This window comes from Salvia splendens, chromosome 18 (genome assembly GCF_004379255.2).
Source record: "Salvia splendens isolate huo1 chromosome 18, SspV2, whole genome shotgun sequence".
NCBI classification, from domain to species: Eukaryota; Viridiplantae; Streptophyta; class Magnoliopsida; order Lamiales; family Lamiaceae; genus Salvia; species Salvia splendens.
This window is the reverse complement of record NC_056049.1, coordinates 8,483,413-8,508,170: the sequence shown is the minus strand read 5'-3', so window position 1 is coordinate 8,508,170 and position 24,758 is coordinate 8,483,413. Positions and strand designations below refer to the sequence as shown.

At 35.1% G+C, this 24,758-nt stretch overlaps 3 protein-coding genes across 3 annotated transcripts; 2 read left to right on the top strand and 1 right to left on the bottom strand.

The window, feature by feature from the left end:
* Positions 1 to 6,308: 6,308 nt before the first annotated feature.
* On the top strand, positions 6,309 to 8,355 carry LOC121777631 (ras-related protein Rab11D-like). The gene is made up of 2 exons (XM_042174949.1): positions 6,309 to 6,634; positions 7,751 to 8,355. Exons 1-2 carry the CDS (start codon positions 6,402 to 6,404, stop codon positions 8,193 to 8,195), a joined length of 678 nt encoding a protein of 225 aa, XP_042030883.1. The 5' UTR covers positions 6,309 to 6,401; the 3' UTR covers positions 8,196 to 8,355.
* Positions 8,356 to 10,684: 2,329 nt separating this feature from the next.
* On the bottom strand, positions 10,685 to 13,131 carry LOC121777581 (40S ribosomal protein S6-like). The gene is made up of 6 exons (XM_042174878.1): positions 13,038 to 13,131; positions 12,876 to 12,940; positions 11,765 to 11,822; positions 11,563 to 11,671; positions 11,202 to 11,474; positions 10,685 to 11,109 (listed from the first exon to the last, which is right to left on the bottom strand). Exons 1-6 carry the CDS (start codon positions 13,041 to 13,043, stop codon positions 10,871 to 10,873), a joined length of 750 nt encoding a protein of 249 aa, XP_042030812.1. The 5' UTR covers positions 13,044 to 13,131; the 3' UTR covers positions 10,685 to 10,870.
* An 8,630-nt stretch (positions 13,132 to 21,761) lies between these two features.
* LOC121776688 lies at positions 21,762 to 23,801 on the top strand. The gene is made up of 8 exons (XM_042173871.1): positions 21,762 to 21,825; positions 22,120 to 22,204; positions 22,269 to 22,390; positions 22,468 to 22,552; positions 22,666 to 22,786; positions 22,965 to 23,032; positions 23,116 to 23,236; positions 23,628 to 23,801. Exons 1-8 carry the CDS (start codon positions 21,762 to 21,764, stop codon positions 23,799 to 23,801), a joined length of 840 nt encoding a protein of 279 aa, XP_042029805.1.
* Positions 23,802 to 24,758: the final 957 nt, after the last annotated feature.

The following is a 24,758-nucleotide window of genomic DNA, read 5'->3' as shown; positions in this document are numbered from 1 at the left end:
GCAGTTTGCACAACAATTATGGTTTTCAAACAGGGACCCATTATCAGCATGTCATCCACATACAAAAGCAAGAAGTCAGGCACAGAATCAAGGTTCTTCATATACAAGCATGCATCAAAAGTACTTCTAACAAAGCACAACTTATGTATATAATTATTGAACTTGATATTCCACTGCCTAGGAGACTGTTTCAAACCATATAAAGCTTTTTTCAGCAAACACACATGATTGGAAAACTTAGGATCAACAAAGCCTTCAAGCTGTTTCATGTAAATTGGTTTATCCAAGTCACCATGCAAGAAAGCAGTTTTAACATCCATTTGTTTTAATTCCCAGTCAAAATGAGCACATAAGGAAAACATTAACCTCACAGTAGTAAATTTAACAACAGGAGCAAATATTTTTGTATAATCTACCCCCTCTTGTTGAGTAAAACCCTTTGCCACAAATCTGGCCTTGTACCTCAGACCTCCCACCTCACTTTTCAACTTATAGAGCCACCTGCAATCAACCATAGATGCACTAGGAGGTAGAGGTACAAGAATCCATGTTCCAGAATTTAGATTTAACAGCCTGCTTATAAGACTGAGGCTCATCCCCATCAGATTCATACACATTAAAAGTCAAATTGATCAAAGCAACCAACCCCGCATAACCATCATATCTAGCAGGTTTCTCAACATTAAGCCTTCTAGGCCTATCCCTAGATAGCACATAGTCATTCAAGTTGGGAGCATCAATAGCATTTTGAATTCCTAAGGGGCTATTTAACACATTCTGGGCAGAAGCAGGAGTATTAATTCTCACAGGACTATTAATCATATCACCAACAGTATCAACATTATCAAGCAAAGGCACATTGTTGACATCATTATCTTGAAGATTTCTCTCATTGGGTATCTCATTAGGAGTATAGGCTGTAGTAGAGTTCCAAAAAGGTTGTTCCACCTCACTTGAAACATCCACTGGATGCTCCACATCAGTGTTCTATGGACTCCACCTCAATAAGAGGATCATTGTCCACACTATCTGGAGCAGGGTTATCAGTCAATCTCAATCAAGGGAATTCAGTTTCATTAAACACCGCATCCCTGCTAATAATGACTCTAAACCCAGGCTCATCTATTAACCAGACTCTATACCCTTTGACACCCTCAGGATATCCCAAAAACTCACCCTTTCTAGATCTAGGTTCAAGTTTGTCAGTTTTAATATGCACAAAAGCAGAACAACCAAACACCCTCAGATGAGAAAGATTTAGGGATTTTCCAGTAAAAACATGTTCATGGCACTGACCTAACAAAGGCACAGAGGGAGACCTATTTACCAGATAAGTAGCAGTCAACAAAGCTTCACCCCAAAATTTTTTAGATAAACTAGATTTTGCTAGCATGCATCTTACTTTGTCTAGTAAAGTCATATTCATTCTTTCAGCAACCCCATTTTGCTATGGGGTATAAGGCACAGTTTTATGTCTTTTAATACCAAAATCAGCACACATATAATCCATTTGTTTATTACAAAATTCTAATCCATTATCAGTTTTTTAGCCTTAATTTTCTTTCCAGTCTGAGTTTCCATCAAGATTTTCCAAGTAACAAGTTTTCCAAACACATCATACTTATGTTTCATAAGGAAGCACCAAACGTTTCTTGAAAAATCATCAATGATTGAAAGAAAATACACAACACCAGAGTGAGAAGACACAGAGGCAGTGCCCCACACATCCATATGCAAGTATTCAAGAATATTTCTACTAATATTAGCAGGCACAGGAGTAGGAAAGGTAACCCTATGTTGTTTACCCAGGACACAAGTGTCACAGAAAGGCAAATTACCATGAACATCATATTCAGATAAGATAGCATGTTTTTTTAGAATATTCAGCCATTTTTCACTCATGTGACCTAGCCTATTATGCCACAACATCAATTTATCAGATTTCACAATATTGGCACATGCTTTTTCACAAGTAAGAGGCACAACAGTACAGACATATAAACCACATTTTCTTTTAGCCTTAAACAAACAAATAGAACTCTTACAGATTTTCATGCAACCTTCCCCCCATTTTCCACCCATGCCAGAATTTTCCAAGGCAGTACAGGACATCAAATTATAGCACAAATCTGGAACATATCTCACATCCTTTAGGTTCAACGCATAGCCATTATCAAACTTCAAACACACAGTGCCAATGCCAAGAATTTCACACTTCTTGTCATCAGCCATTGACACATAAGTATTAGTTACAGGCTTAATATCACTGAACACTTCCTTGAAGGGACTAAGATAATAAGTACATCCAGAGTCACACAGCTAATCATTTGAAGTAAAGGGACACATAGGGGAAGCATTTATATACAACAAATCATGCACCATAAACACAGATTCATTGTCAGCATCATACTTTGCCACATTTGCAACATTTTCAATCTGAGAGTTATTATTATTATGAGGTCTATTCTTTTTTGGCTTAGTACAATCTCTTTTATATAATGCCCAGCTTCTCCACAGTTAAAACATTTTCTGAAAGATCTATGGTCCTTGCTATTGGACCTAGATCTAAACTTTTTCTTGAAATTAGAGTTGGTATTAAATCCACCATTTGATTCATTTCCCCCTCTTGACTTAGATCTTCCCCTAACATTTAAAGCCTTATTAAAAGCAGTTTTATCAGAAACCATTTCCCTTAATTCAAGTTCTTTAGATTTTAGGGAGCTAATTATTAAGTCCAGAGGAACAGAATCCATGCCATACTTAATGGAGCTTTCACATCACTATAAGAATCAGGTATGGCATTCATCAAAGCAATATTAGTATATTCATCAATTGTTTTATCATCAGATCTCTTAATATCTTGCACAAGCTTCTGAAATCTATCCACATTGTCATCAATATCCTTAGACAAGTCAAGCTTAAATTTGAACAGTTTTTCAAGCAAATACATCCTTGAAGACATAGAAGTTTCAGTAAACAAAGTATCAAGGTGTTTCCACATTTCAGAAGCAGATTCAATATGATCAATTTTCCTAATCACAGAATCAAACAAATTGAGAATAATAGTAGCCCTAGCCAACTCATTCATTTCATCTAGTTTATCTTGAGGAGTATCATCAGGCAAAGAACCATCAACAGATTTAAACACTTTTTGTTGAATAAGAATGCATTTCAGTTTCTGTTTCCAAACCACAAAATCATTTTTGCCATTAAAATGAACCAAGCCAACAGGTAGAGTCATTTTTTAAACAAATTTTTTTTTGCAAGAATACATGGAGCAAGGTAAGAACACACAATCTTGCAAGCACTCAAGCACAGAGACATACACACCAAGACAGAGCACACTTTCACACAGTTTTCACAACAAGTCAGACCTCAAATCCCTAACTGTCACGAGCAACACTGGCTAAGGCTATCCCAGTTCACAATCACTCACTTTTGGAAGGCGCAGGGGGTCACTTAGGCAGCACGTACAATATGCTTGATGGTCAAGTGATAACAGATCAGAGATCAGAGAGCACCAAGAAACCACAGAAGCAAGTAAAACACAGTGAAAACAGAAAAAAACCCTAAGTCTTTGCCAAAGACTGTCTACCAGCAACAAAGATCTCAATCCTATATCGGCTCTAAACAGAAAAAAAAAAAAAAGAGATGTTCTAGCCAATTTACCAGAGCGAACCCCCAATCGAGGATCGAGGGATGGTTCCACTTGCCCAACTCCTTAATGCGACTCGGCATGCCGGACTAGTCCCCCCATGACTCTGATACCACTATAGGGATCAGACAAGTCCAGGTTCACTAATTACCGAGACCTCTTTGTTCTTATACAAGAGAGCTCAGCCAAAATCTCACCCACGCGGCTGATTTATACAATATGAATCCCTAGCTATTACAACAACTAGCTATTACTCTCGGACCACGCAATCCTTGACCGGATGCGCCACTGGACCACCAAGAACCTGCACACTCAAAACCCTAGTTAGTAAAACACAAAAGATCCTCTCGGATCTAAAATAGTAATACAAACACAGTGTAGAAATAACAAGGAAAACAAAGGATTCGAATAGATCTAGTAGCTATGGCTCAACCACCCGCTAATAGTACGAATCTATTCTCCAAAAAACAAGATCCAAGGGAGCACCGTTGAATCCACAAATGATTAACCTAGCACACTGGATACCAACCCTAATCCACTCCACAATGCCGGATCTAACAACTCTCCGAACACAAGCTCACAAGAAACCCTCGGAACAGAAACCCTAGTTTCTCCAACACCCAAGCAACCGAAGCAGTTACTTTCTCCCACACTTACACAAGATCAATCATTCAAATAACCGTGAAAGATCACCGTGAAACAACCGTAGACTCATCGGAGAAGAAGACAGAAAGAAGGGAATCGCACAGACGCGAGAGAGAGCAGAGAGAGAATGAGAGAGTAGTGAATGTCAAGCGGGAGGTGGAGGGAGAGGTGGGTATATCATCCGGAAAATGGGCTAGGGCAGCCACAAGCCCAAGTCACCATCTGGGCCAAAATAATTCTCAGACCCAAATAATAGTCTAGCAATATATCAGTCCAATAAATCAACAAAAAGGAGTATCTAATTCTATTTGATTTAAGTTTTTGTAGCCTTTTGGTGTTAATTTGAGTTGGGCATAAAAGCAAGTCTTGGCAAAACAACAAATTATGGGTCTTATCTATGAAGATTCAAATCAATTAAACTTGCCGACAGTTATCCGGTCGATGGTTCAGTTGAAGATGTAGAGAATCTATTTCCTATCACTATTTTGCGATGTTCATGGGCATAGTCATCATCGTCTTCTGTTGGTTCAGGGATGATCATATCATTAGTGAAGTTAAAGTTGGCGCATATTCAATTGGACTTGACTTTGAAATGTGAAGATAAGGTATGGGAAGAGAATAAGAAGATAAAGTTAATTTGAAATTCTAGGGCCCAATCAATTTTCTAGTTTTAGGTTTTAAGAATTAGGACACCACTCCCTTTCCCTTTGTTCGTTATTGAATGTCCTATATTTTCTTTTTCATTCGTACGCCATTAAATCGAGAAAAAAATTTCTAGTTAAGGCATACCAAAGTCGCAATGTATGTGGTACTCCCGCCATTTCACAAGAGTATGTATTTTTAGTTGAGCGCGGTTTTAATACACAATTGATAGAGCAAGAGAGAGATATAAACAAAAAGTAATCAAAGTGTTGTTGGTGAAGATGGGTCCCTCCCCAATAGAGATAAAAGAGTTTTTAAAATTAGAAAATTTAAACTTTTGTGGGACTGACTAAAAATGAATGAATGCATTATGTCTTTATCAATAAACCTTTGATAAATGAAAGTATATAAAATCTTATTTACAACTAGATACATAAATGATGAAAATACTCAGATTGAACCATATACTACAGTATTACTATATGAATATTTTTTGCCCATTCTGTGTATAATAGATACACTGTATATGCACATAATATATGTATATTAAAAATAATTATATTGTACCACCTACTTATATTAAAAATAATTATATTGTACCACCTACTTAATACTCTCTCCGTTCTTTTATAATCAGGACATTTTTTTTCTACACAGGATTTTAGAATGGATGTTTAGTGTATTGTTATAGTTGGTATATTTTCGTAATTTGTGTATCTAGCTGGAAATGATATTTATTATATTTGCACTTGTGGAATATTTATTGCAAGGACATTCTACATAAGATTATTATTTGTTATTCCTTGATTAGCGAATTTTTTCTTCATTAAAATGTCCAATTTTATTTGTGCTATTTTTTTTAAATGGACCACATATTGAACTATTGCATTCACTCTCATTTTACTACAAAAATATACTCCATAAAAGTAGACATATATTTTACTAATATTTTTTATTGCTGAAAGAGTATTATTTCTCTATTTTTCTTTTATATTGTGCATCTTAAAAAATATATACCGGAAACCACTAGCTTAACATATCTCCAAACGTAGTTCATTTATTATTTTATTTTTATATTTTGTGACTACGAGCGTGCGTTATTTTCCAAATAGTTTCTACTTGATTTATAGTAATTACTTTTATGTAAAATATTATTTTCATGGAAGAAAGTACTTTCTTGGATTTCTAAAAATAACAGGTTTGAGATTTTAAAATGTGAGAGATAAAATTAATTGAAATAATTTTACTGAATAATGACACCCACTATGAAAAATAAAAGGTAAACTAATTTGAGAATTTAATAAATACTTTAATGGATGGAGAGAATATTAATAAAAGAAAACAAATATGGTTATGAAAGATGAAGAATAAATTAACCACAGAGAGAAAGATTAAACCCCATTAATTTCGGTGTGTGTCCAAAAAAATCTTCTTCTCTCTCACTGGAATTCAAAAAAAAATGGCTAGTGGTGGTGGATATGGCAGCTCCAACCAAAAAACCGACTACGTGTTCAAGGTGGTGTTGATCGGAGACTCCGCCGTCGGCAAATCTCAAATTCTGTCGCGTTTCTCACGCAACGAGTTCAGCTTGGATTCAAAGGCGACTATCGGCGTCGAGTTCCAGACTCGCACCATGGTTATACAGCACAAGTCCGTCAAAGCTCAGATCTGGGACACCGCTGGCCAGGAGAGGTAGATTTCTCTTTCTCTCTCTCTGGATCGATTTGATTTTTCTGAGTTTCAATTCGGATTTGTTCTAGCTAGATGCATGGAAATGGAATTGAGCTGGTCGATTAGGTTTTTAACTTGAATGTTTTAGTTTTAGCCAATTTTTCGGAATTTCGAAATGGCTGAGTTGCTTTGATTGTTAGTTTTGATTTCGTAGCTTTGATTGTTAGCTGTAGAGCTGTTTGATTTGTTTGTTTGGGAAGGCGATCTATGCTTTGATTGTTAATTGCTGTTGTGATTGAGTTGCTTGTGATGGATTAGATGGTGAGATTGAGTTTGGGGAATATTCTCAGTCGCTCAACAACATTTAATTACAGACATTTTGTGGCTATAAGAATGGGGATAGGATGCCTAGCTACTTTTTTTAGTTTGAATAATGTATGAGGAATGAGGATGAAGTGCCATCTAATCACCTGGTTTGTAGGCTATGACGGGTTCAATTTAGGACTCCATTCTTTTGGATGGCACTCTTGACTTGAGGACAGGTTTTAGAAGGTAGTAGTAGTTTTTTGTCTCACATAGCAATTTAAGGGGTAGTTGTGGCCTCGACACCGTCTTCCTATAGTAGTTTAGGTGGGGAAAGTTCTATTCTACCCAAGGTTCAGCTGTCTGTCCCTTTTAATTGGCCTAACATGGTCAAATCATTACTTGCTTATGTACAAAGAGGATTTGATGGGAGCTTATAGGTTATAACATTGTCGTGTAGTTGGGCTCATTAGGTCGAGGGTTAAATTTGAGCAGCATAATTGAACCTGAATTACAGGCTCCCTCGTATGTTGCATAGCTGCTTATGTATGAACTTTATTGTAGTATCCATGGGCGCTCTCATGTGAAGCCTCGCTAACCTTATCTAAGAAACTTGACCAACACCTAATATATTGTATTGTAAATGCAATTCTTCTTACTCCTTTTAGGGCTCGTTGGTAGCTGTAGTGTGTCAAAATAAAAGCTGAGATAAAAGCAAGATTAAATTAGTACTATTGGTTTTATATTTTGTTGTTTGGTAGATAACATTAGAAACACGATAATATTAGCTGAGATAACTGTTGTCTGATGTCAATGTGATTCTAATATCCACAGATACAGAGCTGTGACAAGTGCTTACTACAGGGGTGCGGTGGGGGCTATGCTGGTTTACGACATAACTAAGAGGCCAACGTTCGAACACATTCCCCGTTGGTTAGAAGAGTTGCGTGCTCATGCAGACAAAAACATTGTAATAATCCTGATTGGGAACAAGAGTGATCTTGAAGACCAGAGAGCAGTGCCGACAGAGGATGCTAAGGAATTTGCTGAAAAAGAAGGCTTATTTTTCTTAGAAACCTCAGCATTGGAAGCAACCAACGTGGAGGAGGCGTTTGTGACGGTCTTGACAGAGATTTTCAACATTGTTAACAAAAAGAATCTCGTTGCCGGTGATGATGAAGCGAACAGCAATCCAGGGTCGTTAGCCGGTAAGAAGATCCTCATTCCTGGTCCAGCTCAAGTAATCCCAGAAAGTAATAGGATGTGTTGTAGATCATGATTTCTTAGTTTGATATTTCTTGTCTGGAATTAATTATTTTTTGAGTTAGTCGGGAATTGTTTGTGTTTACTTTTACAATGTTACAGTGGGTGGGTAAAATGGTCATTTGTTATTTGGCATGGAGATCAAGGCGCACAAGATTTGAACTTTGCTTGGATAATTGTTTTTCTCTTTCATAAATGGTCATTTGTTATTTGAACTTCATTTATAGAAATTATTTGTGATTCGTTTTATAACCAAAAAATTCTTAGCAATTATAATGAAGTATATTACCTTAACAATATACCCTAACAATAAAATTGAAATTAATTCACACCTACCTTTTTACAAAAAAAACACATAAACAAGAACAATAATGAACTAATTCTTTTCTTTTAAAATGGAAGACATGACTACAATTAATTGCAATCGTCAGTTCTATTAATATTTCTTGACAATTGATTTCAGTTACCAATTTTGTTTTGTTGGCTTCAATTGATCACATTTAAATGGTTCTGCAATTAAATTAATGGTAACTTCAAATAGGTGTGGTGTAGACATGTAGTCGTATCTTCTTAATTAAAGGCTAAAGCTAGTTATTACAAGAAGAAAATTGAGTCCATTACCTTGAAATATAATATACGTCAACCTCTTGTTCTACTAGTTTTTGTGTATTTTGCAAATCGGTTTAGGTTAGTTAATTCTTGTCTTTTTATTGGGGACTTGTTTGTGAATTGTAGAATATATATTGTTAATGTAATAGGAGTATAATTATTAAGAAATTTAAATTTTATGTCAATGGGAAAAAACAGTAATAATTTCTAATACTAGTATAAAATAACGAATCATTCTATACTTTAATTTTCCCTCGAAGAGCCACATTTAGTTTCTCAATGAATCAAAGTTTATGACGAAAAAAGCTATATTAAGCATATTGCATTGACTATTATAGGAGCTCAACCGAAGTGTCAATTGAGTGTTCATTGATTTTTTTTTTAGTTTTAATATACATATATTGTCTCATTATCAATATATAAAGAGGTACATGAAATAATACCAATGTCAGTCAACTTGTGTATCGTCTCCAGCAAGTGAAATGTTTTCGAAACTGGTGTCGCACAAATTGCATTACAAATGAGAAATTGAGAGTGTATAAATACAGCAGGAGATTCAACTATCAAAGTTTTTCTTTTTTTTCTCATTTTTTTCTTCTACCACAGTGTTTCTCTTTTAAATCCTGTGTTACTAATTATGTACATTGTATTCCACTTATATTATGATATGGATATGGATATCATGATTTGGAGAGGATCTACATATTTTATCTTCTGTATTATTTACTTTCTTATATACTTAAGATTTGATTCAATTTTATTTAGTTTTAAGGTTAATTTATTTATTAAGATTATGATCACAGTAGGATTCATTATAGTTTCCTAAAAAAAATGAGCCTCGTTAGTTAAAGTGTTAAAGGCACCTCAAGAAAGGATTAGAGATAGAACAGTTTCACTCTGTAGCTTTTTCTTTCAGTTCTTTGCAGTTTCTGTTCGATCTCTACCTTACTCCTATCATCATTCCGCCGCAGGTGAAACAGGCTGGCTCCGCAGCTGAATTGCAGAAGTTGCAGCGGACCCCAACAAATTTCCTTTATTTTTTTTTTCTCCTTCCATCTCCAAGCAATAATCTCCCTCCTTATTTTAGTCTGTTTCACAAAATAGTCTGTTTTTATTTTGGATAGATAGCAAAAAAATCTTAACTTTGACATTTTTCTCATAGTTTATGATTCGGGTGAAATTATGTATGCTTTTGGCAAACGAAAAATAGTGTGCGAACAGAACATTCACCTATTAAACAACATAAATTAATATATTTAGTCAATTATGCTTTATACTTTAAATATACGCATTATAATCGATAAATTCATAAATATAGGTAGCATGATGAAATTTTATGCTATAGAACAATTGGGAAATTGTCAAAAATGATGATATAGTTTGCCATTTTCCAAAATCACTAGATATATTTGACCAAATTTTATGATTTTTAAACCATCTTACATTTAAAAGTTTTTCTCTCTACATCCTAAGCTTCATTTCTTTCTGCGAGTCTCCTTCCTACCTTGCCATTCTTTATGTTTTTATTGCGGCATAATTACATATGTCAACACAACAAATATTACTCCACCCGTCACTGAAAATTTATCACATTTCATTTTCTACACTCATTTTGAAGAATTAATAATAAATAGTTAAAATGAAAAAATAATAAAATAAGATAGAAAATAATGTACATAAGAGTATTCTCTATATTATTTTCTCTCTTATTTTACTTTCTCCAATTTAACTATTTATTATCAATTTTCCAAAACTATGGCAAAAAATGAAATATGATAAATTTTCCACTAACTCGTTAAGCCTATCAGTATTAAAAACTTGCAAGCTGACATCTATTTTAAAGATAAGGTACCAAACCCATAGAAACAAACATAGTAGTTAAAACCAATAAAAAAATGCTAGAAACGTATAAATAAACTAATAAACTAGAGGAGTATTAAACAAAACAAGCTTGGAAAATCATCAGAGAAGCAAATTAGAAAGAAGCAGAAAATACATAAAAACCTCTTAAGCTAACACCAGTAAAACACAAAGCCAAAAATGGCACTGACATACACCAAGGTATAAGATCCTTGAAGACAATCAAGCAGCAATAGAAGGTTTCGAGGCTGTAGAGAGTTTAGACCTCCGCTTAGCCAAGCTCTCACTGCGTCTTTCCCTTTGCTCCTTCAACCTTTGAGCAAGGAGCTTTTGGTAATCAGCAGCTTCTGATTTCGCCTTGGCAATTCTCTTCTTTTTCTCAGCAATTCTGCCTCTCTTCCTCTGTAGGGTGAGGGGAGTGACCAACCTTTGTATCTTAGGAGCTTTGCTGACTTTCTTCCCTGTGTTCATAAATTACATGTCAAATGAAATCCATATGCATCAAAAGTCATTCTAAAGATATAACATGGAAATGGGAAATGCTAAAACTCACCAGCTTTGGTGGTGAATTCACGTCGGTATGTATTAACATACTTCCTAACATCATCTTCCTTGTTAAGGTTGAAGAGCTTGCGGATCTTTGAAGCCCTCTTTGGACCTCTCATCCTTGGTTTCTCAGTATCAGTGAGACCAGGAAGATCATTGTCCCCCTTTTTCACAATAACCAAGTTAAGGACAGAGAGATCAGGGCTCACAATGCAGCCACGGACAGACTTCCTTCTGCGCTCACCGTTTCTCCTACCATAACCACGGAAGCACGGGGTTCCTGATAAAATAAGTTTATCTCAATTAGAATTTCATGTTTCACAGAAAATTATTCAATAAGGGGGGCTGATTTAAGGCATCACACGTACCACGGTGCAACAAGAGTCTCACACGACCAGGGGTCAGGACACCCTGTTTCATCGGGAAGCCCTGCTTGTCACAGCCACCCATAATCTTGAAAACATACCCTTTGAACTCCTGAATTAATTGGGTCAACACGTTAGAATTAACATAAGCAAAAATAGATTTTTGTATCAATCAGGACCAATAAATCAACAAATAATAGCATACATCTCCTAGTGCATCTCCACTGACTTCTTGAGATATCCTCTTGTCCCAAAAAACCCGGCTGCAATTCCCAGGACAAAATCAGGTCAGGCACATAGATCACAGCTTGGTCAAGCCATAACCAAATACAAGACTAAAATTAGCAAACCTAAGAGCATCTCCAAGGGAAGAGGTAAATGGAGAGGTAAGGAGATTTAACTACCATATTTACCCATAAAAATTCATTCTCCAAGGGAAAGGGTATTTGAGAAGGTATTATACCATTCTTTAATTTTTAAAAGTTATCTTTACCTTCTCCTCACACAAAAGATAAAAAGTTAGTCATTTTTGTTTGCCTTTCAATTTACCTTCTTTTCTTGGAGTTGATTACAGTTTATGAAGGTATAGTTACCTTTTTGAGAAGGTAAATGAAAAATATACATTCTCAAAGGGAAGAGGTGAACTGAGAAGGTATATTTCTCATTCACCTTCTCAAAAGGTGAATATACCTTCTTAAAATGTAGTGAACTCCAAAGGTAGTAGGTAAATTTTAAAAGGCAAACAAAAACAACTAACATTTTACCTTTTGTGTGAAGAAGATGTAACATAACCTCTTCAAAATAAAAAAAAAGGTGTAATACCTTTTCAAATTACCTTTCCTTGGAGATTGAATTTATTTGAAGAAAGGGTAAATATGGTAGTTATTTCTCTTTCACTATCCATTCACCCCTATCCTTGAAATGCTCTAAGAATGATAGCAATTGGGGCTCATAGTGTATACAGCACACAGCATACATGCCACACAACAACAAGTCTAATTATTTATAATCACTAATTAACATATGGCCTCAATGATGATAAAATACAAAAAAAACAACCAAAGCTAGACATTTAATTTTAAACATTTCAAAATTCTATCTATTCAAAATACAAACTGTACATAAAACCAAGACATGAAGAACAATGCAAGAGGCAAACAGCAATAGCAAAAAGACTGCCCAAAGCATTCAGTGAAAAATAGTGAAGCATATCTAAAGCTACAATAACATAAACGAATGCCTAAGAAAATGAAGCATCCAGATTCAACAGTAATAAGAAAAGGTATGATCAAATAGGATGAGGAAAGAAGATATACAGCTTAAGGTCATCATCGATTTCCAGCTTCTTCTGGCATCCAGTGGTCGGATTGGCTATGTTGAACTATCAAATGAAAAACAAATCATAAATACACAATAAGAAATGAGCAACAACTGAGCTCTTGAGCGTGTGCTGTGCAAGAGAGAGAGAGAGATTGAACCTTCATTGGCGCAAGAGGATGTTAGAATCACTACGGCCCTCTCTTCTCCAAAACTAGGGTTTCGAAAACTAGGTGAATTTTTGGGACCTCTTTTATATATGCAGCCGCGTTCAAAATATATGTTGATTGGGCCAATAATATGGGACGTAAGCCCATCATTTGAAGAAAATTATTTGGGCTGCCCAAGTTGGATTAGTTCAATATTTTGTCTACTGCTATATGTTCACAATTTAATTGGATAGACCAATTAGGTTTAGCGACCAATGTGATCAAATGCAAATTCTAAATATTATACTAATTCTAAATTATAATTTGGATCGTTAAAAAATATTAAAAGGTAATAAAATAATTGTAACAAAAAATGTCAGCACAATGTCAAAGGTTGATATTGTGTTAACATTAGGGATGTCAATTTAGCCCGCAACCCGTGGGTTGACCCGAATAGCCCGCCAAATTTATAGGGTTAGGGCTGAAAATTTCCAGCCCGATAAAATTACAGCCCGATTAGCCCGCTCCCGATTAGCCCGCTCCCCGTTAGGGCCAGACCCGAAAACCCGATGGGCTGGCCCGGAAACCCGATAAAATTTATATTGTTCTATTTGTTTGACTCTAATTCGACACTTCATTGATTATTTTATAATACAGATTACTGAAAAAATAACTTTCCATTTTATATATTAAATATATAAATTATATATTAAGTTTTTATTAATATAATAATAGATAAATGAATTAGAAACTTCAAATTCACTAAAAATATATATTTAAATTTCTAAACATGCTTTAAAATTTCTTGAAGTTTATGTTTTATGTTGCATAAATCTCAAATATTAGTATTTGATCATGTTAATATTTGAGTTTACGCATATATCTCAAATTTATCATAATTAAATATTTTACATTTTATAAATATAACTAATTTTCACCATTATTTATTGGATTGATCGCATGTTAATTTTATCGGTAGCAACCCGATTAACCCGATGGGCTAGCCCGAAACCCGAGCTTTTAGGGTTATGGCTGAACTTTTATAACCCGAAAAAATAACAACCCGATTAGCCCGCACCCGATTGACCCGCAACCCGAATAGGGTTGGCCCGAAACCCGGTGGGCTGGCCCGATTGACATCCCTAGTTAACATTGTATTGCATTGTGTTGACATCAAAATTTTGAAATTTTACACTATGTTGACATTGTGTTGAAGTTGTGTTGAAAAGTTTAGAGTTTGTATAGTATATGTATTTGCATTTTATCATTACCCTACTGATATATATAGATCATTTGGACTATAGTATTTGATATGATTTTCTTGGAGTGCATAAGAATTTTTCTATTGTTCATAGGTGCATATATTATTTACTATCAATTAATAATATACTCCCTCTGTGTCATAATAAATGGCACACTTGGAAAATGGTACGAGATTTTAGGAGATGTTGTTTTGTGTGTTGAGTGGAAAGAGAAATAGTATATTTATATTAATGTGAGAGAGAATTTTTTCCAATAAAGAAAATGTGATATATTTTGTGAGACAAACTAAAAAGGAAAGTATAATAGCTATTATGGAACGAAGAGAGTAAATGACATTAAATACTACATTATGCAGTTAGTAGCTTCATTGTATAGAAAGCTAACAACTATTTTTAATTTATATTTCGAATAATTCACATATTATATAGTAGTAGATATGATGTTATTGCTATTTTATAGATTTTGTTTAAATACTCACTGTCCCTTATAGGAACATTTAAAATGATACGAATTTTAATGTAAAATTGATAAATAAAGAGAGATAGATAAAAAAAAAAGTGTATTAGGGAAATGAGTCACACCTTATTAGAGAGAAAGAAATTTCCTCATAAAGGAAGTTTCTACTTTTATAGAATGGACCAAAAAGGAAAGAATTTCTATTTTTAGGGCACATGGTAGTATAAACTAACAATGAAATATATTCCGTCCAATGAAAATGGACCATTTGGGTTAGCACGGGTTTTAATATGTAATTGGTAAAGTAAGAGAGAATGAGAAAAAGTAGTTGAAATTGTGTAGTGGATGGTAGGGTCCATAATACGATAAAGTAAAAGAGAATGAGCAAAAGGTTGTCATAAGTGGATATGAACTATTTCTATGAACGAGCGAAAAAATAAAATATAGTCTATTTCCATAGGACGGAGAGAGTACTTATTAGGGATATTGGTCCCTAAACCATCAACTTGGTCCAAATTTTTGTATTTCCAACAAACTTTAAAATTAGTCTAAAATATCACAAACTTTAAATTTTGTTTGTTATTTCCCACCCAGCCCAAATAAGATATCTTCGGCAAAAATCTTATAATAATTGGGCAACCATGAAATGTTTATGATGTTTTAGATTATTTTTTATGTTCATGACGAATAGGATAAATAACCACATAGAAAACCACGTTGATTTAGCAGTGCCGAGTAGGATAAAAAATGCATGGAAGTTAGTTGGATATGGTGATTGACCTGCCACGGGAAATAACAAACAAAATGTAAGAGCACCTGAAACGGTGCTCGTTGCAAGACGGGCCGTCGTGCCGACGGCGCGGCATGCAGCTGCTCGTCGCTGTGCTCTTGCCGTCGGCACGGCCCTGCTCTTAGCATCGAGCATCGCCGTGCCGAAGAGCAGGGCGACGTGGCGTTGTGTGATTGGCCAACGGCATTAAAATATTAAAAATTCGATTTTAAATAAAATATATATTTTTTCACTTCCCAATAAAATATATCCGTTTTTTCTCCACTATTAATTGATTTTCATTTTTTACCCTAAAATTCACATTTTCATCTATAAATACCCACATTTTCACACAAAAAATTTCCCACCACACTACACAATACAATTCTCATCTAAATTCTCACTCTTTCTCTCTTACAAAAAAATGTTCAGCTCCGGCGATCACCCCTCCGACTCCCGCGGATGGAACCACGAATGGTTCACCCCAACACCATTCCCAAATCCGGATACGGATTTCTCGCCCCCTCCTCAAACCCAAGGTTCTCAAATTCCGGGTGGCTATCGGCCTTACCCGATGGGCGATACGGGTGGGCACCCGAACAGGGCTCGAGAGGGAGAGACTCGACGCCACCGTTGTCCCAAATTCCGGAGGGCGGTTTCAACCGTCCCGGTGCTCCTCATCCTCGTAGTGTCCGTGTTCGTACTCGTGGCAGTACCGGTGTCCTCAACGTCTGCATATCGTACACTCCGGGAGAGATGGAGAAGTTATTCAAAGCCTATTTGGTAATCTCTGAAGATGCGGAGGTAGGCACGAACCAAACCGGGGACAGGTTTTGGTCCCGTGTCGCTCTCCGGTACAATGCCACCCGACCGAACGGAACCATCGAGCGCAATGCCATCGGAAGAGCTAACGAAGAAATCTAAAAGTTCCGGGGGTATTACCTCCAGGAACAGGCGTCGACAGGGAGGGGCACGAGCGAGGTCGACGTGAACACGGCTGCCATGAAGACCTACCAGTCAATGCACTACAAACCATTCAAGCATCTCAACGCTTGGTGCGAGGTGCGTCATCATCCGAAGTATAAGGGAGGCGTCGGATTCTCATCGAGCTCCACCAGCAAATGGTCGAGGTCGGAATCCCTATCCGACGCCGGCGAGGATGAGGTGGCTAGCCAGCTTGCCGGAGCTCACTTGGGTAGCCCCGACGCCGGCCCGAGCGGTTCTCAACGCCGGCCGCCAGGAAGGAAACCGCCGTCGCGCCCCCCAGTTGCCATGCCAGCTCCCTCTCCCGCTCTCTTTGTGCCACATCCACCCCCAACAACACGTTGTGGGCCCGTTTGCCTCAAGCCAATATGACCGATACGTCTCGGATGGCTCCCGAGCAACTTGATTCACATTTTGCAATGATACGAGCTCTCCGACAAACATTGGGGATACTGCCATCGGGCTAGTCTTCTTTAAATTTCCACGGATGTATTTTTTAGGATTTTAACTATGTAATTTTAATTTTTAGGATTTTAATTATGTTATTTTTAATTTTTAGTAATTTGTAATAGTATTTGGGGTATTATTAATGCATTTAATATTATGGAAATGTTTTTAGTAATTGAAGTATTTAAATTAAATAATAGAATGATGGGACCCTTGAGCATGCTCTTGCGAAAAAGCATGGATGTGTGTGTTGTGCTCTTGTCAAAGAGCAGGGAGTAACAAATTAATAAAAGTGGGTCTTAGACCCACATCCATGCTCTTGCCAAAGAGTATGGATGCGGATGCTCTAAAGTTTGTGATATTTTAGACTAATTTTAAAGTTCATGGAAAATACCAAATTTTAGCCAAAGTTGGTGATTTTATAGACCAATATCCCTAATTATTATGAGTGAGGAGAATTTATTAAGTATAATTTAAACTACTCCTTCCGTCCCAAGATAAGCGAAGTACTTCTTTTGGGCACAAGATTTAAGGAATTGATATTTAAAAAGTTAAAGTAGAGAAGTAAAGTGAGAATAAAGTAAGTGGATAATAAAGTAAGAGATAGGGTTTTTTACTAAAAAAGTAAATGACTCATTTAAAGTGGGACATCCCAAAAAGGAATATGACTTGCTTACCTTGGGACGGAGTGGGAATATAATCAAATGTAAACTCTAAATATTGTACAAACTCCAAACTATGATCTAGAACGTTAAAAAATGTCAACAAATTATAAAATAATATCAACAGAAAATATCAACACAATGTCAATGGTTGGTACTGTGTTGATATTGTGTTGACATCAAAACTTGAAATTTTACACTGTGTTGACATTGTGTTAAAAAGTTTGAAGTTTGTACAATATATGAGTTTGCATTTTATCACTACCCGGACGGAGAGAGTATTAATTTAGAGAATAAAGATAAATGTACATAAATTGTATAAGGGTGTGTTATAATGCTAATTCATCTTTAAATTGTTAACTACAACTAAATGATAGATATTATATTTTCAAATCAAGGCCCAAGATCATTCAGCCCCGAAAAAAATGCCAATTAGGATATTAATGTCATTTAACAACAAATTGATTATAACTAACTTTTTTAAAAAAATTATCTCAAAACTTTAAATTCATATAACTATCTCAATTTAAATTATTTTTTCACACAATATATAACAAATTTAAGGTAATTTGATAAGGTATCAAATGAGGTCTCAATTGCATATGTTCCGATGTCAAAATTTGATTTTTTTTTGAATTTTGGTGATTCGACAAGCAGATTAACACTCCCACCGTCAAATTACTTGAGTCATATTCCATTTTGGGTTGTCCCAAGTAATTGAGTAGTTTCTCTTTTTAGCTAAAAATAAAACATCTAATCTCGCTTACTTTATTATTTCTTTTACTTACTAGTTTACTCTCTTTTACTTTATTCCATTATATACTTTATTTTATCTTTATTTAACTCACTGAACACCACATTCTTGAATTCCGTGTCGAAAAGAAATGTCACAAGTAACATGGAACTAAGGGAGTATCAATATAGTTGTCATAATATGTCAGCATAATGTGTATAATGTCAATATCAAATTGTGTTGACATATTTAAGACATGGGTACTCTTATATGCACAATAACTCCTTAGAGCATCTCCAATGGTAGTAGGCCAGCCATAGGCCAACCATAGCCTAGCCACAAACTCCTCCTGCCACATCATCAGCACTAAAAACTCCTCCTACCACATCATTAGGACAAGCAACTGGACAAGCAATAGGCTAGCAATAGGCTAGCCACAATAAACAAAATTATAAAAAACAAATAATTAACAATCACACAAAATACGGAATTAAATTTACGACACAGATACGGGAAAATTCAATAATAATATTTAAATCACAGCTCGTCGCAGATACGGGAAAATTCAACGATACGCACAAACACTGCCCTACGCAGCCTAAAACTGCGGCTCCTCCGCAAAGTAGTCTTCATGTAGCCGCTGATGTGCATCTACGTGATCCCCATCAATCACTGCTCGTCGATGGACAACGGGTGGAGGTCGAGGTACCGCCGGCTGCAGGGCCCTTTGTATCAACCGGTTTATCTCGCGGGACGTATAGGCCTCCAACTCTTCGTTCATTTGCCGTTCGTACTCCTCAGCATCACCACCACTACCACCACTACTACCACCCGCGTTACTCATTTCACGTTGTTGCTCTTGTACAGAAATTAAGATGGAGAGAAAACTCGTTAAAACAAGTGGTGTGAATGAAAATGACGTGCAAATCGTCTATATATAGTATCTCGAAAAAAAAAATTAAGCTGACCAATCGCTCGCCGATCAGGAGCCTGCAATGGCGGCCAGCCGACCGGTGAGCGGATCGGCCAGCGCCCGAAAATCGGCGTCGGGTCACCGATTTTTTCGCCGAAATGGCGCTCGCCTGTTCCAATGGTTTGGCGAGCGGACCGGCCAGCTCCGGGAATTGGCTAGCCTGTCCACTCGCCGCCATTGGAGATGCTCTTAGTGTTGAACTTGAGACAAAAAATTAGTCATTAGATCTAATTTTTTATGGATGAGATTTAATATGTTACATCTTATTTCCATCTTTCATCCTCTAAATAAATTACTTTAGTCTAAGGATAGGATAATAAATTCCCAGTTTAGGTTATAAATGATAAACCGGCGCTTGCGAAAAAAAAGGAATTACAATTTACGGTAAATCCATCTCACCCATTCCTCTCCTCACTTCAACTTTTCACCTCTCCACTTTCTTTTCCCACTACCTCCTTTTTCAAACAAGGCAGGCGATTTTCAGAGATACTTCTACAAAAGAATACTTCCGAGAAATCTCAGCCCTAACTATCTTACGATTCTCACCATGGTTGACCCGAGGCATACCAAAATCAAAGGTACTTGTTGTGTACTACATTTTTTTCATTCTTCGAAAACCCTGCATACTAATTTGTTAAACTATGGTTTTTAGATTGCGTTCTAATATGGTATCTGATGCCTGTAAGTTTTGATCGCACAAAGTCAGTTCAGATTTAATAGATTTTAATTCATGTTTTTTTATCAAATTAGTTCATCGCCAATTTATTGGAACCTCTAAAGTTGAACCTCCAAATGAACCAGACATTTCTGGTGAGTTGCCGATTTGTCATTTCAATTTTGGATCCCTGTGTTTGTAATTGAAAGAGTTATAGTTCTATTTTTTCCTCATTTTATTACCGTATGGTTCTCACTTCTAGATTTCTTAGTGATCTTCAAGATATCAGTTTTGATTTTTTGTTGGTTCAAATCTAATTCATTTTAACTGTAAGGTGAATTGATTACAATATAGGATGAAGTGATTTACTTATAAGATGAAGAAATTATATCATATGATGAAGTTATATGTTTTGGATTGTTGAAATTTGATTCATTTTAATTGAAATGGTTCCACTTCCCGAGTGAAGTTATCTATACATATATATATATATATATATATATATATATATATATATATACATATATATATATATATATATATATATATATATGTATAAATGGAGTTTTGGGGGTATTTATGGAATTACCATTTAAGCTTGGATATATAATTTAGACGCTACAATGTAGACATTTAAGAATTGAAACTATAATAGACGTTGCCTTCCCATGCTTTGAATCATTTCACACCTTCCATTGAATATGATTAATATTGGAAAATAAAGCCTCTGAATCAAGATAAAAAAAACTATAATTTATATAAAACTGATTTAAGCTTAAAATTAGAATCTAGACAAGCATACAACATTTCACTTCCATTGAACAAGCATACGTACTGCCAAAATAAGCATAGTAAGGAGGTCAAATGTCAAAGTAATAAAAAGTCAGAAAAGTGGAATGTGTATAAGATACAACCCTTCCATTCTTAAAACAAAAATAATATAAATCACAAAAGATTAGTCAAGACATTCTACGGATGATTGCACATTAATTACCAAAAAAATAACTTCCATCATTATTGTGTGTATTAAACGCACACGTCTTACCACAAAAATAACCCTCATACTAAAATTGTCACTACATATACCCTAATAAGCTTTTCACTTCATATTTTAACCGAAAGCATGGCCAGAAATAGGTGTCCAGTTTTATTTCTCAACATTCGTAACTGCATTTTAGTCATTTTTGCATATTAGTTGTCCACAACATAACTCTCATCATCATTGTGTGTATCAACATTTGTCATTGCATTTTAGTCATTATTGCATATTAATTGCCCAAAAAATAACTCACATCATCATTGTCTGCATCAAATGCACATCTTATACCAACCGTTTACATCAAGCTAATATTTTGCCTACATTCAGGCATGCACATGCAAAAAAAGGAAAAAGAGAAGCATACGTTAATAACAAATTTAATTTTAACCTACGTGGAGAATGTGAAAAGTTTGAAAAGAGCCTCATAGTTCATTTTTTGCCCTATAAATATGACATTTGATGATTTGATCTATCAACACATACCTACTTACCTTATACAGCTCAAACTTCATCTTTTTGTTCTTCCCACGAGTAGCAAGGTTGATACCATTGAATCATTCCACACCTTGCTCGATGATCTACAACTAACGAAAACTAATTCAATTATCAACGTCCGTTGTATCCATGTCTATGAAGTTGCCGCTCCTAGAGACAGAACCAATATAGTGAGTTTAGAATGTGTGCTTCACGGTCGAATGGTATGTTGTTTTGTGCTTTTTAGTTATGTTTTTGCAAGTTATATGAAATCATTAGCTATGGACTTTTTTGTGTTCAGGGCACAAGGATTCAAGCAACTATTCCACGAATTCTACATGCAAGGTTTGGTGCACTAATTAGGGAAGGGGTATATTTCGTATACGCAATTTTCTCGTGAGGCAAAATCGGCCTCGCAATCCAGTTACAAATCATGCATACCACATTAAGATGATTTCAAGCACACAAATGATTGAAGTTAATGAGCCTCAATTTCCAAAATACTTTTTAATTTTAAGTCATTTGAGGAGATTATGCAGATTGGTAATGTATGTGATGAACCACTTTTGGTAAGTTTAGCATCTTTAACTTTACTCTACACTTTTTTTGTCCACGGTTCTTACCTTCATATTTTTGCAGATATCATTGGTGTGGTTGTCGACACTGGAAAAATTGTTACGTATTCTACATCTAAACTCATCGAAATTCGACTATCAGATTCTGAGTAAGTGTTGAAAATTGTTTTGCTTTGTTATTTTTAGAACGTATTTGAACCCTTTTTTCCACAGCCATAACATGCTCTTTTGCACATTGTGGGGAGATGTTGATTCCTATCTTCAACAATTGGAAAGAATTAAGGGGAAAATGCCCATTATTATTGTCCAATTTTGCAAGCCAACTTTGCTTCGCGGTAAGTGTCATTTTTGTATTAATTATATGTAATTTTCTGTTGCGACAAATTAATAACTTTAAAAAGTTAAATTTTAGGCACGATTCGTGTGAGTACCCACTTTAATACATCTAGGGTTTACATCAACCAAGATATTGATGAGATTTCCAATTTCAAAGAGAGGTAAAGTTATTTTCCTTACATATTTAGAGTTTTGATTTTAAATCACTCTTTATTCTAGTATTGACTCTCCTTGAAATGTTAATGATCTTAACATCCACGTGATATCATCATAGGATTTCTGGTGACATCGCTTTCTTGTCTCAAGAATCAATTTATCGTTTTACTGATACAAGGGTGTCTAATGAATTTGATGGCTTGGTCGTAAAGACTCTTGCAGATGTACAAGAAGATGTGGTCATTTTTTCCTCTTTCTATTTGCTATTTTTGTTTCTTTATAGATTAATTTTATTTAACTTAAAATTAATTATTGTATTCTATAGGATGGTTCTTACTGGATTTGTGGTAGAATTGGAAATGTTGAGTGTCACTATGGCCAATGTCATACATGGCATACAAACAATGTGTCAAAAAGGTTGTGAAGATTAAGAATGAGTTCAACTGTGAGAAATGTGATAATTCTGATGGGATTGCCATTCCGAGGTTTGATATTTCCCATTGCTTATCATCATTTATATTTGTTTCTGCTTCCGCATTAGACCTGTCCACTTGCTTTCGTTTTGCAGGTTCCTGTTCATCATGAACGTTGTTGATGGTAGTAGCAATGCATCATTGCTATTATGGGATCGAGAATGTGTCCAACTATTAGGGAAAAAAGTTGATGAAATTCAACTTGGCCATGAGGAGGTATTTTGGAGATATACCAAATTATTTATGGCCCTTTAATTACATGTTTATTTTATATATATATTTTTTATTTTTTCTAGCTTGGAGCTGATGAATATATTCCTCCTGAGATTGAAGAAAAATGTTTGGAGCAAACTTTACTATTTAGCATCCATGTGAAAACAGTAATGAGTATTGGATTGATAAACCATACACTGTGAATGAAATTTGTAATGACCCTCAAATCGTTGAGAAGTACATTCCTCCAACTTTGGACTCAAGGGGTTCAAATTCAGGATTGGAAATTTCTCCCACTTTGGAAGGGCTTTCTCCGGTAATGATTTGTTCCCAAATTATTTTTATGTTCTTTTTTTTACACTTCCATGTAATAATTGTTTTCAATTCTATTTAGTTTGCTGGAACGGACGTTGTTCTGCATGGCTCTACCTCTAGTACCAACGACACTCATACTAAATTGATTGCTAAAGAATCATTGAAAAGAAGTTTGGATGTTGAAATTTTAGGACAAACGATTGTTGTTGGTGGTGAGCAGAAGAAATTAATGATCAAGCAGGAGAAGAATTAGTTTATAGAATGTTATTTTCATTAGATGAACCCCCATGGATCTGTTTTTTTATTAAGTTTTTTGGTATTTGCTATTGTTTTTCTAATTGTTAGGTTGACATCATTGCTATAAGTGATGGATGATAAGCTTTTGTTATATGCATTTCTATGTTTTTATTTTTGAGGTTTTATGATTACTTTTAGCCGCACTGTTGGAATACAGCGTGTTATTTGTTTCATTGTTAGTTAGCGCCACTTTTTTATTCATTTGTATTGAATAATTTTCTACCCACCATTTACTACATAAATCCAAATATACACCCAAAAAATTCCACGTAGACCATGTTTATAAAATACAAAACTTATACTCTCTTAAAATGAAGGTAATTAACTATAGGTATTTTTTGTGTAAATAGACTGATTATAAAATACAAAACTTATACTCTCTTAAAATAAATAATACTATTTCATAGAAACATAAATAAAATGCTACTACTAGAATTTTGAATTAGTAAACCTAACCAGACTTCTTGAGAATAAATAATTTTTATACACTAATTTTATCGAAAACACCAAAAATATTTTTTACAAAATAAAATCTAATAAAACTGAGGTTGCAAATAGCTTCTTAGGTTTAAAGAATCAACAATTATGAATTTGTGTTAGGATTTGACTTTGAGTGCTTTTGTAGTTAAATTATTTTTCTCATTACATTATGTATTCCAAAACTAATACTCCCTCTGTCCCATTAGAAATGAAACGTTTTCCTTTTTGGTCTGTCCCATTAAAAATGAAACGTTTCTAAAAATGGAAACAATACTCTCTCTACTTTTTCTTCTCTCTTACTTTACTCTCTCTTCATTAACTCACAAAACAACACTACATAAAATCTCGTGCCGAAAAGTAAATGTTGCATATTTAATGGGACGGAGGGAGTACAAATAACTATTCCCCTTATAGTATTATGTATCCATGTATC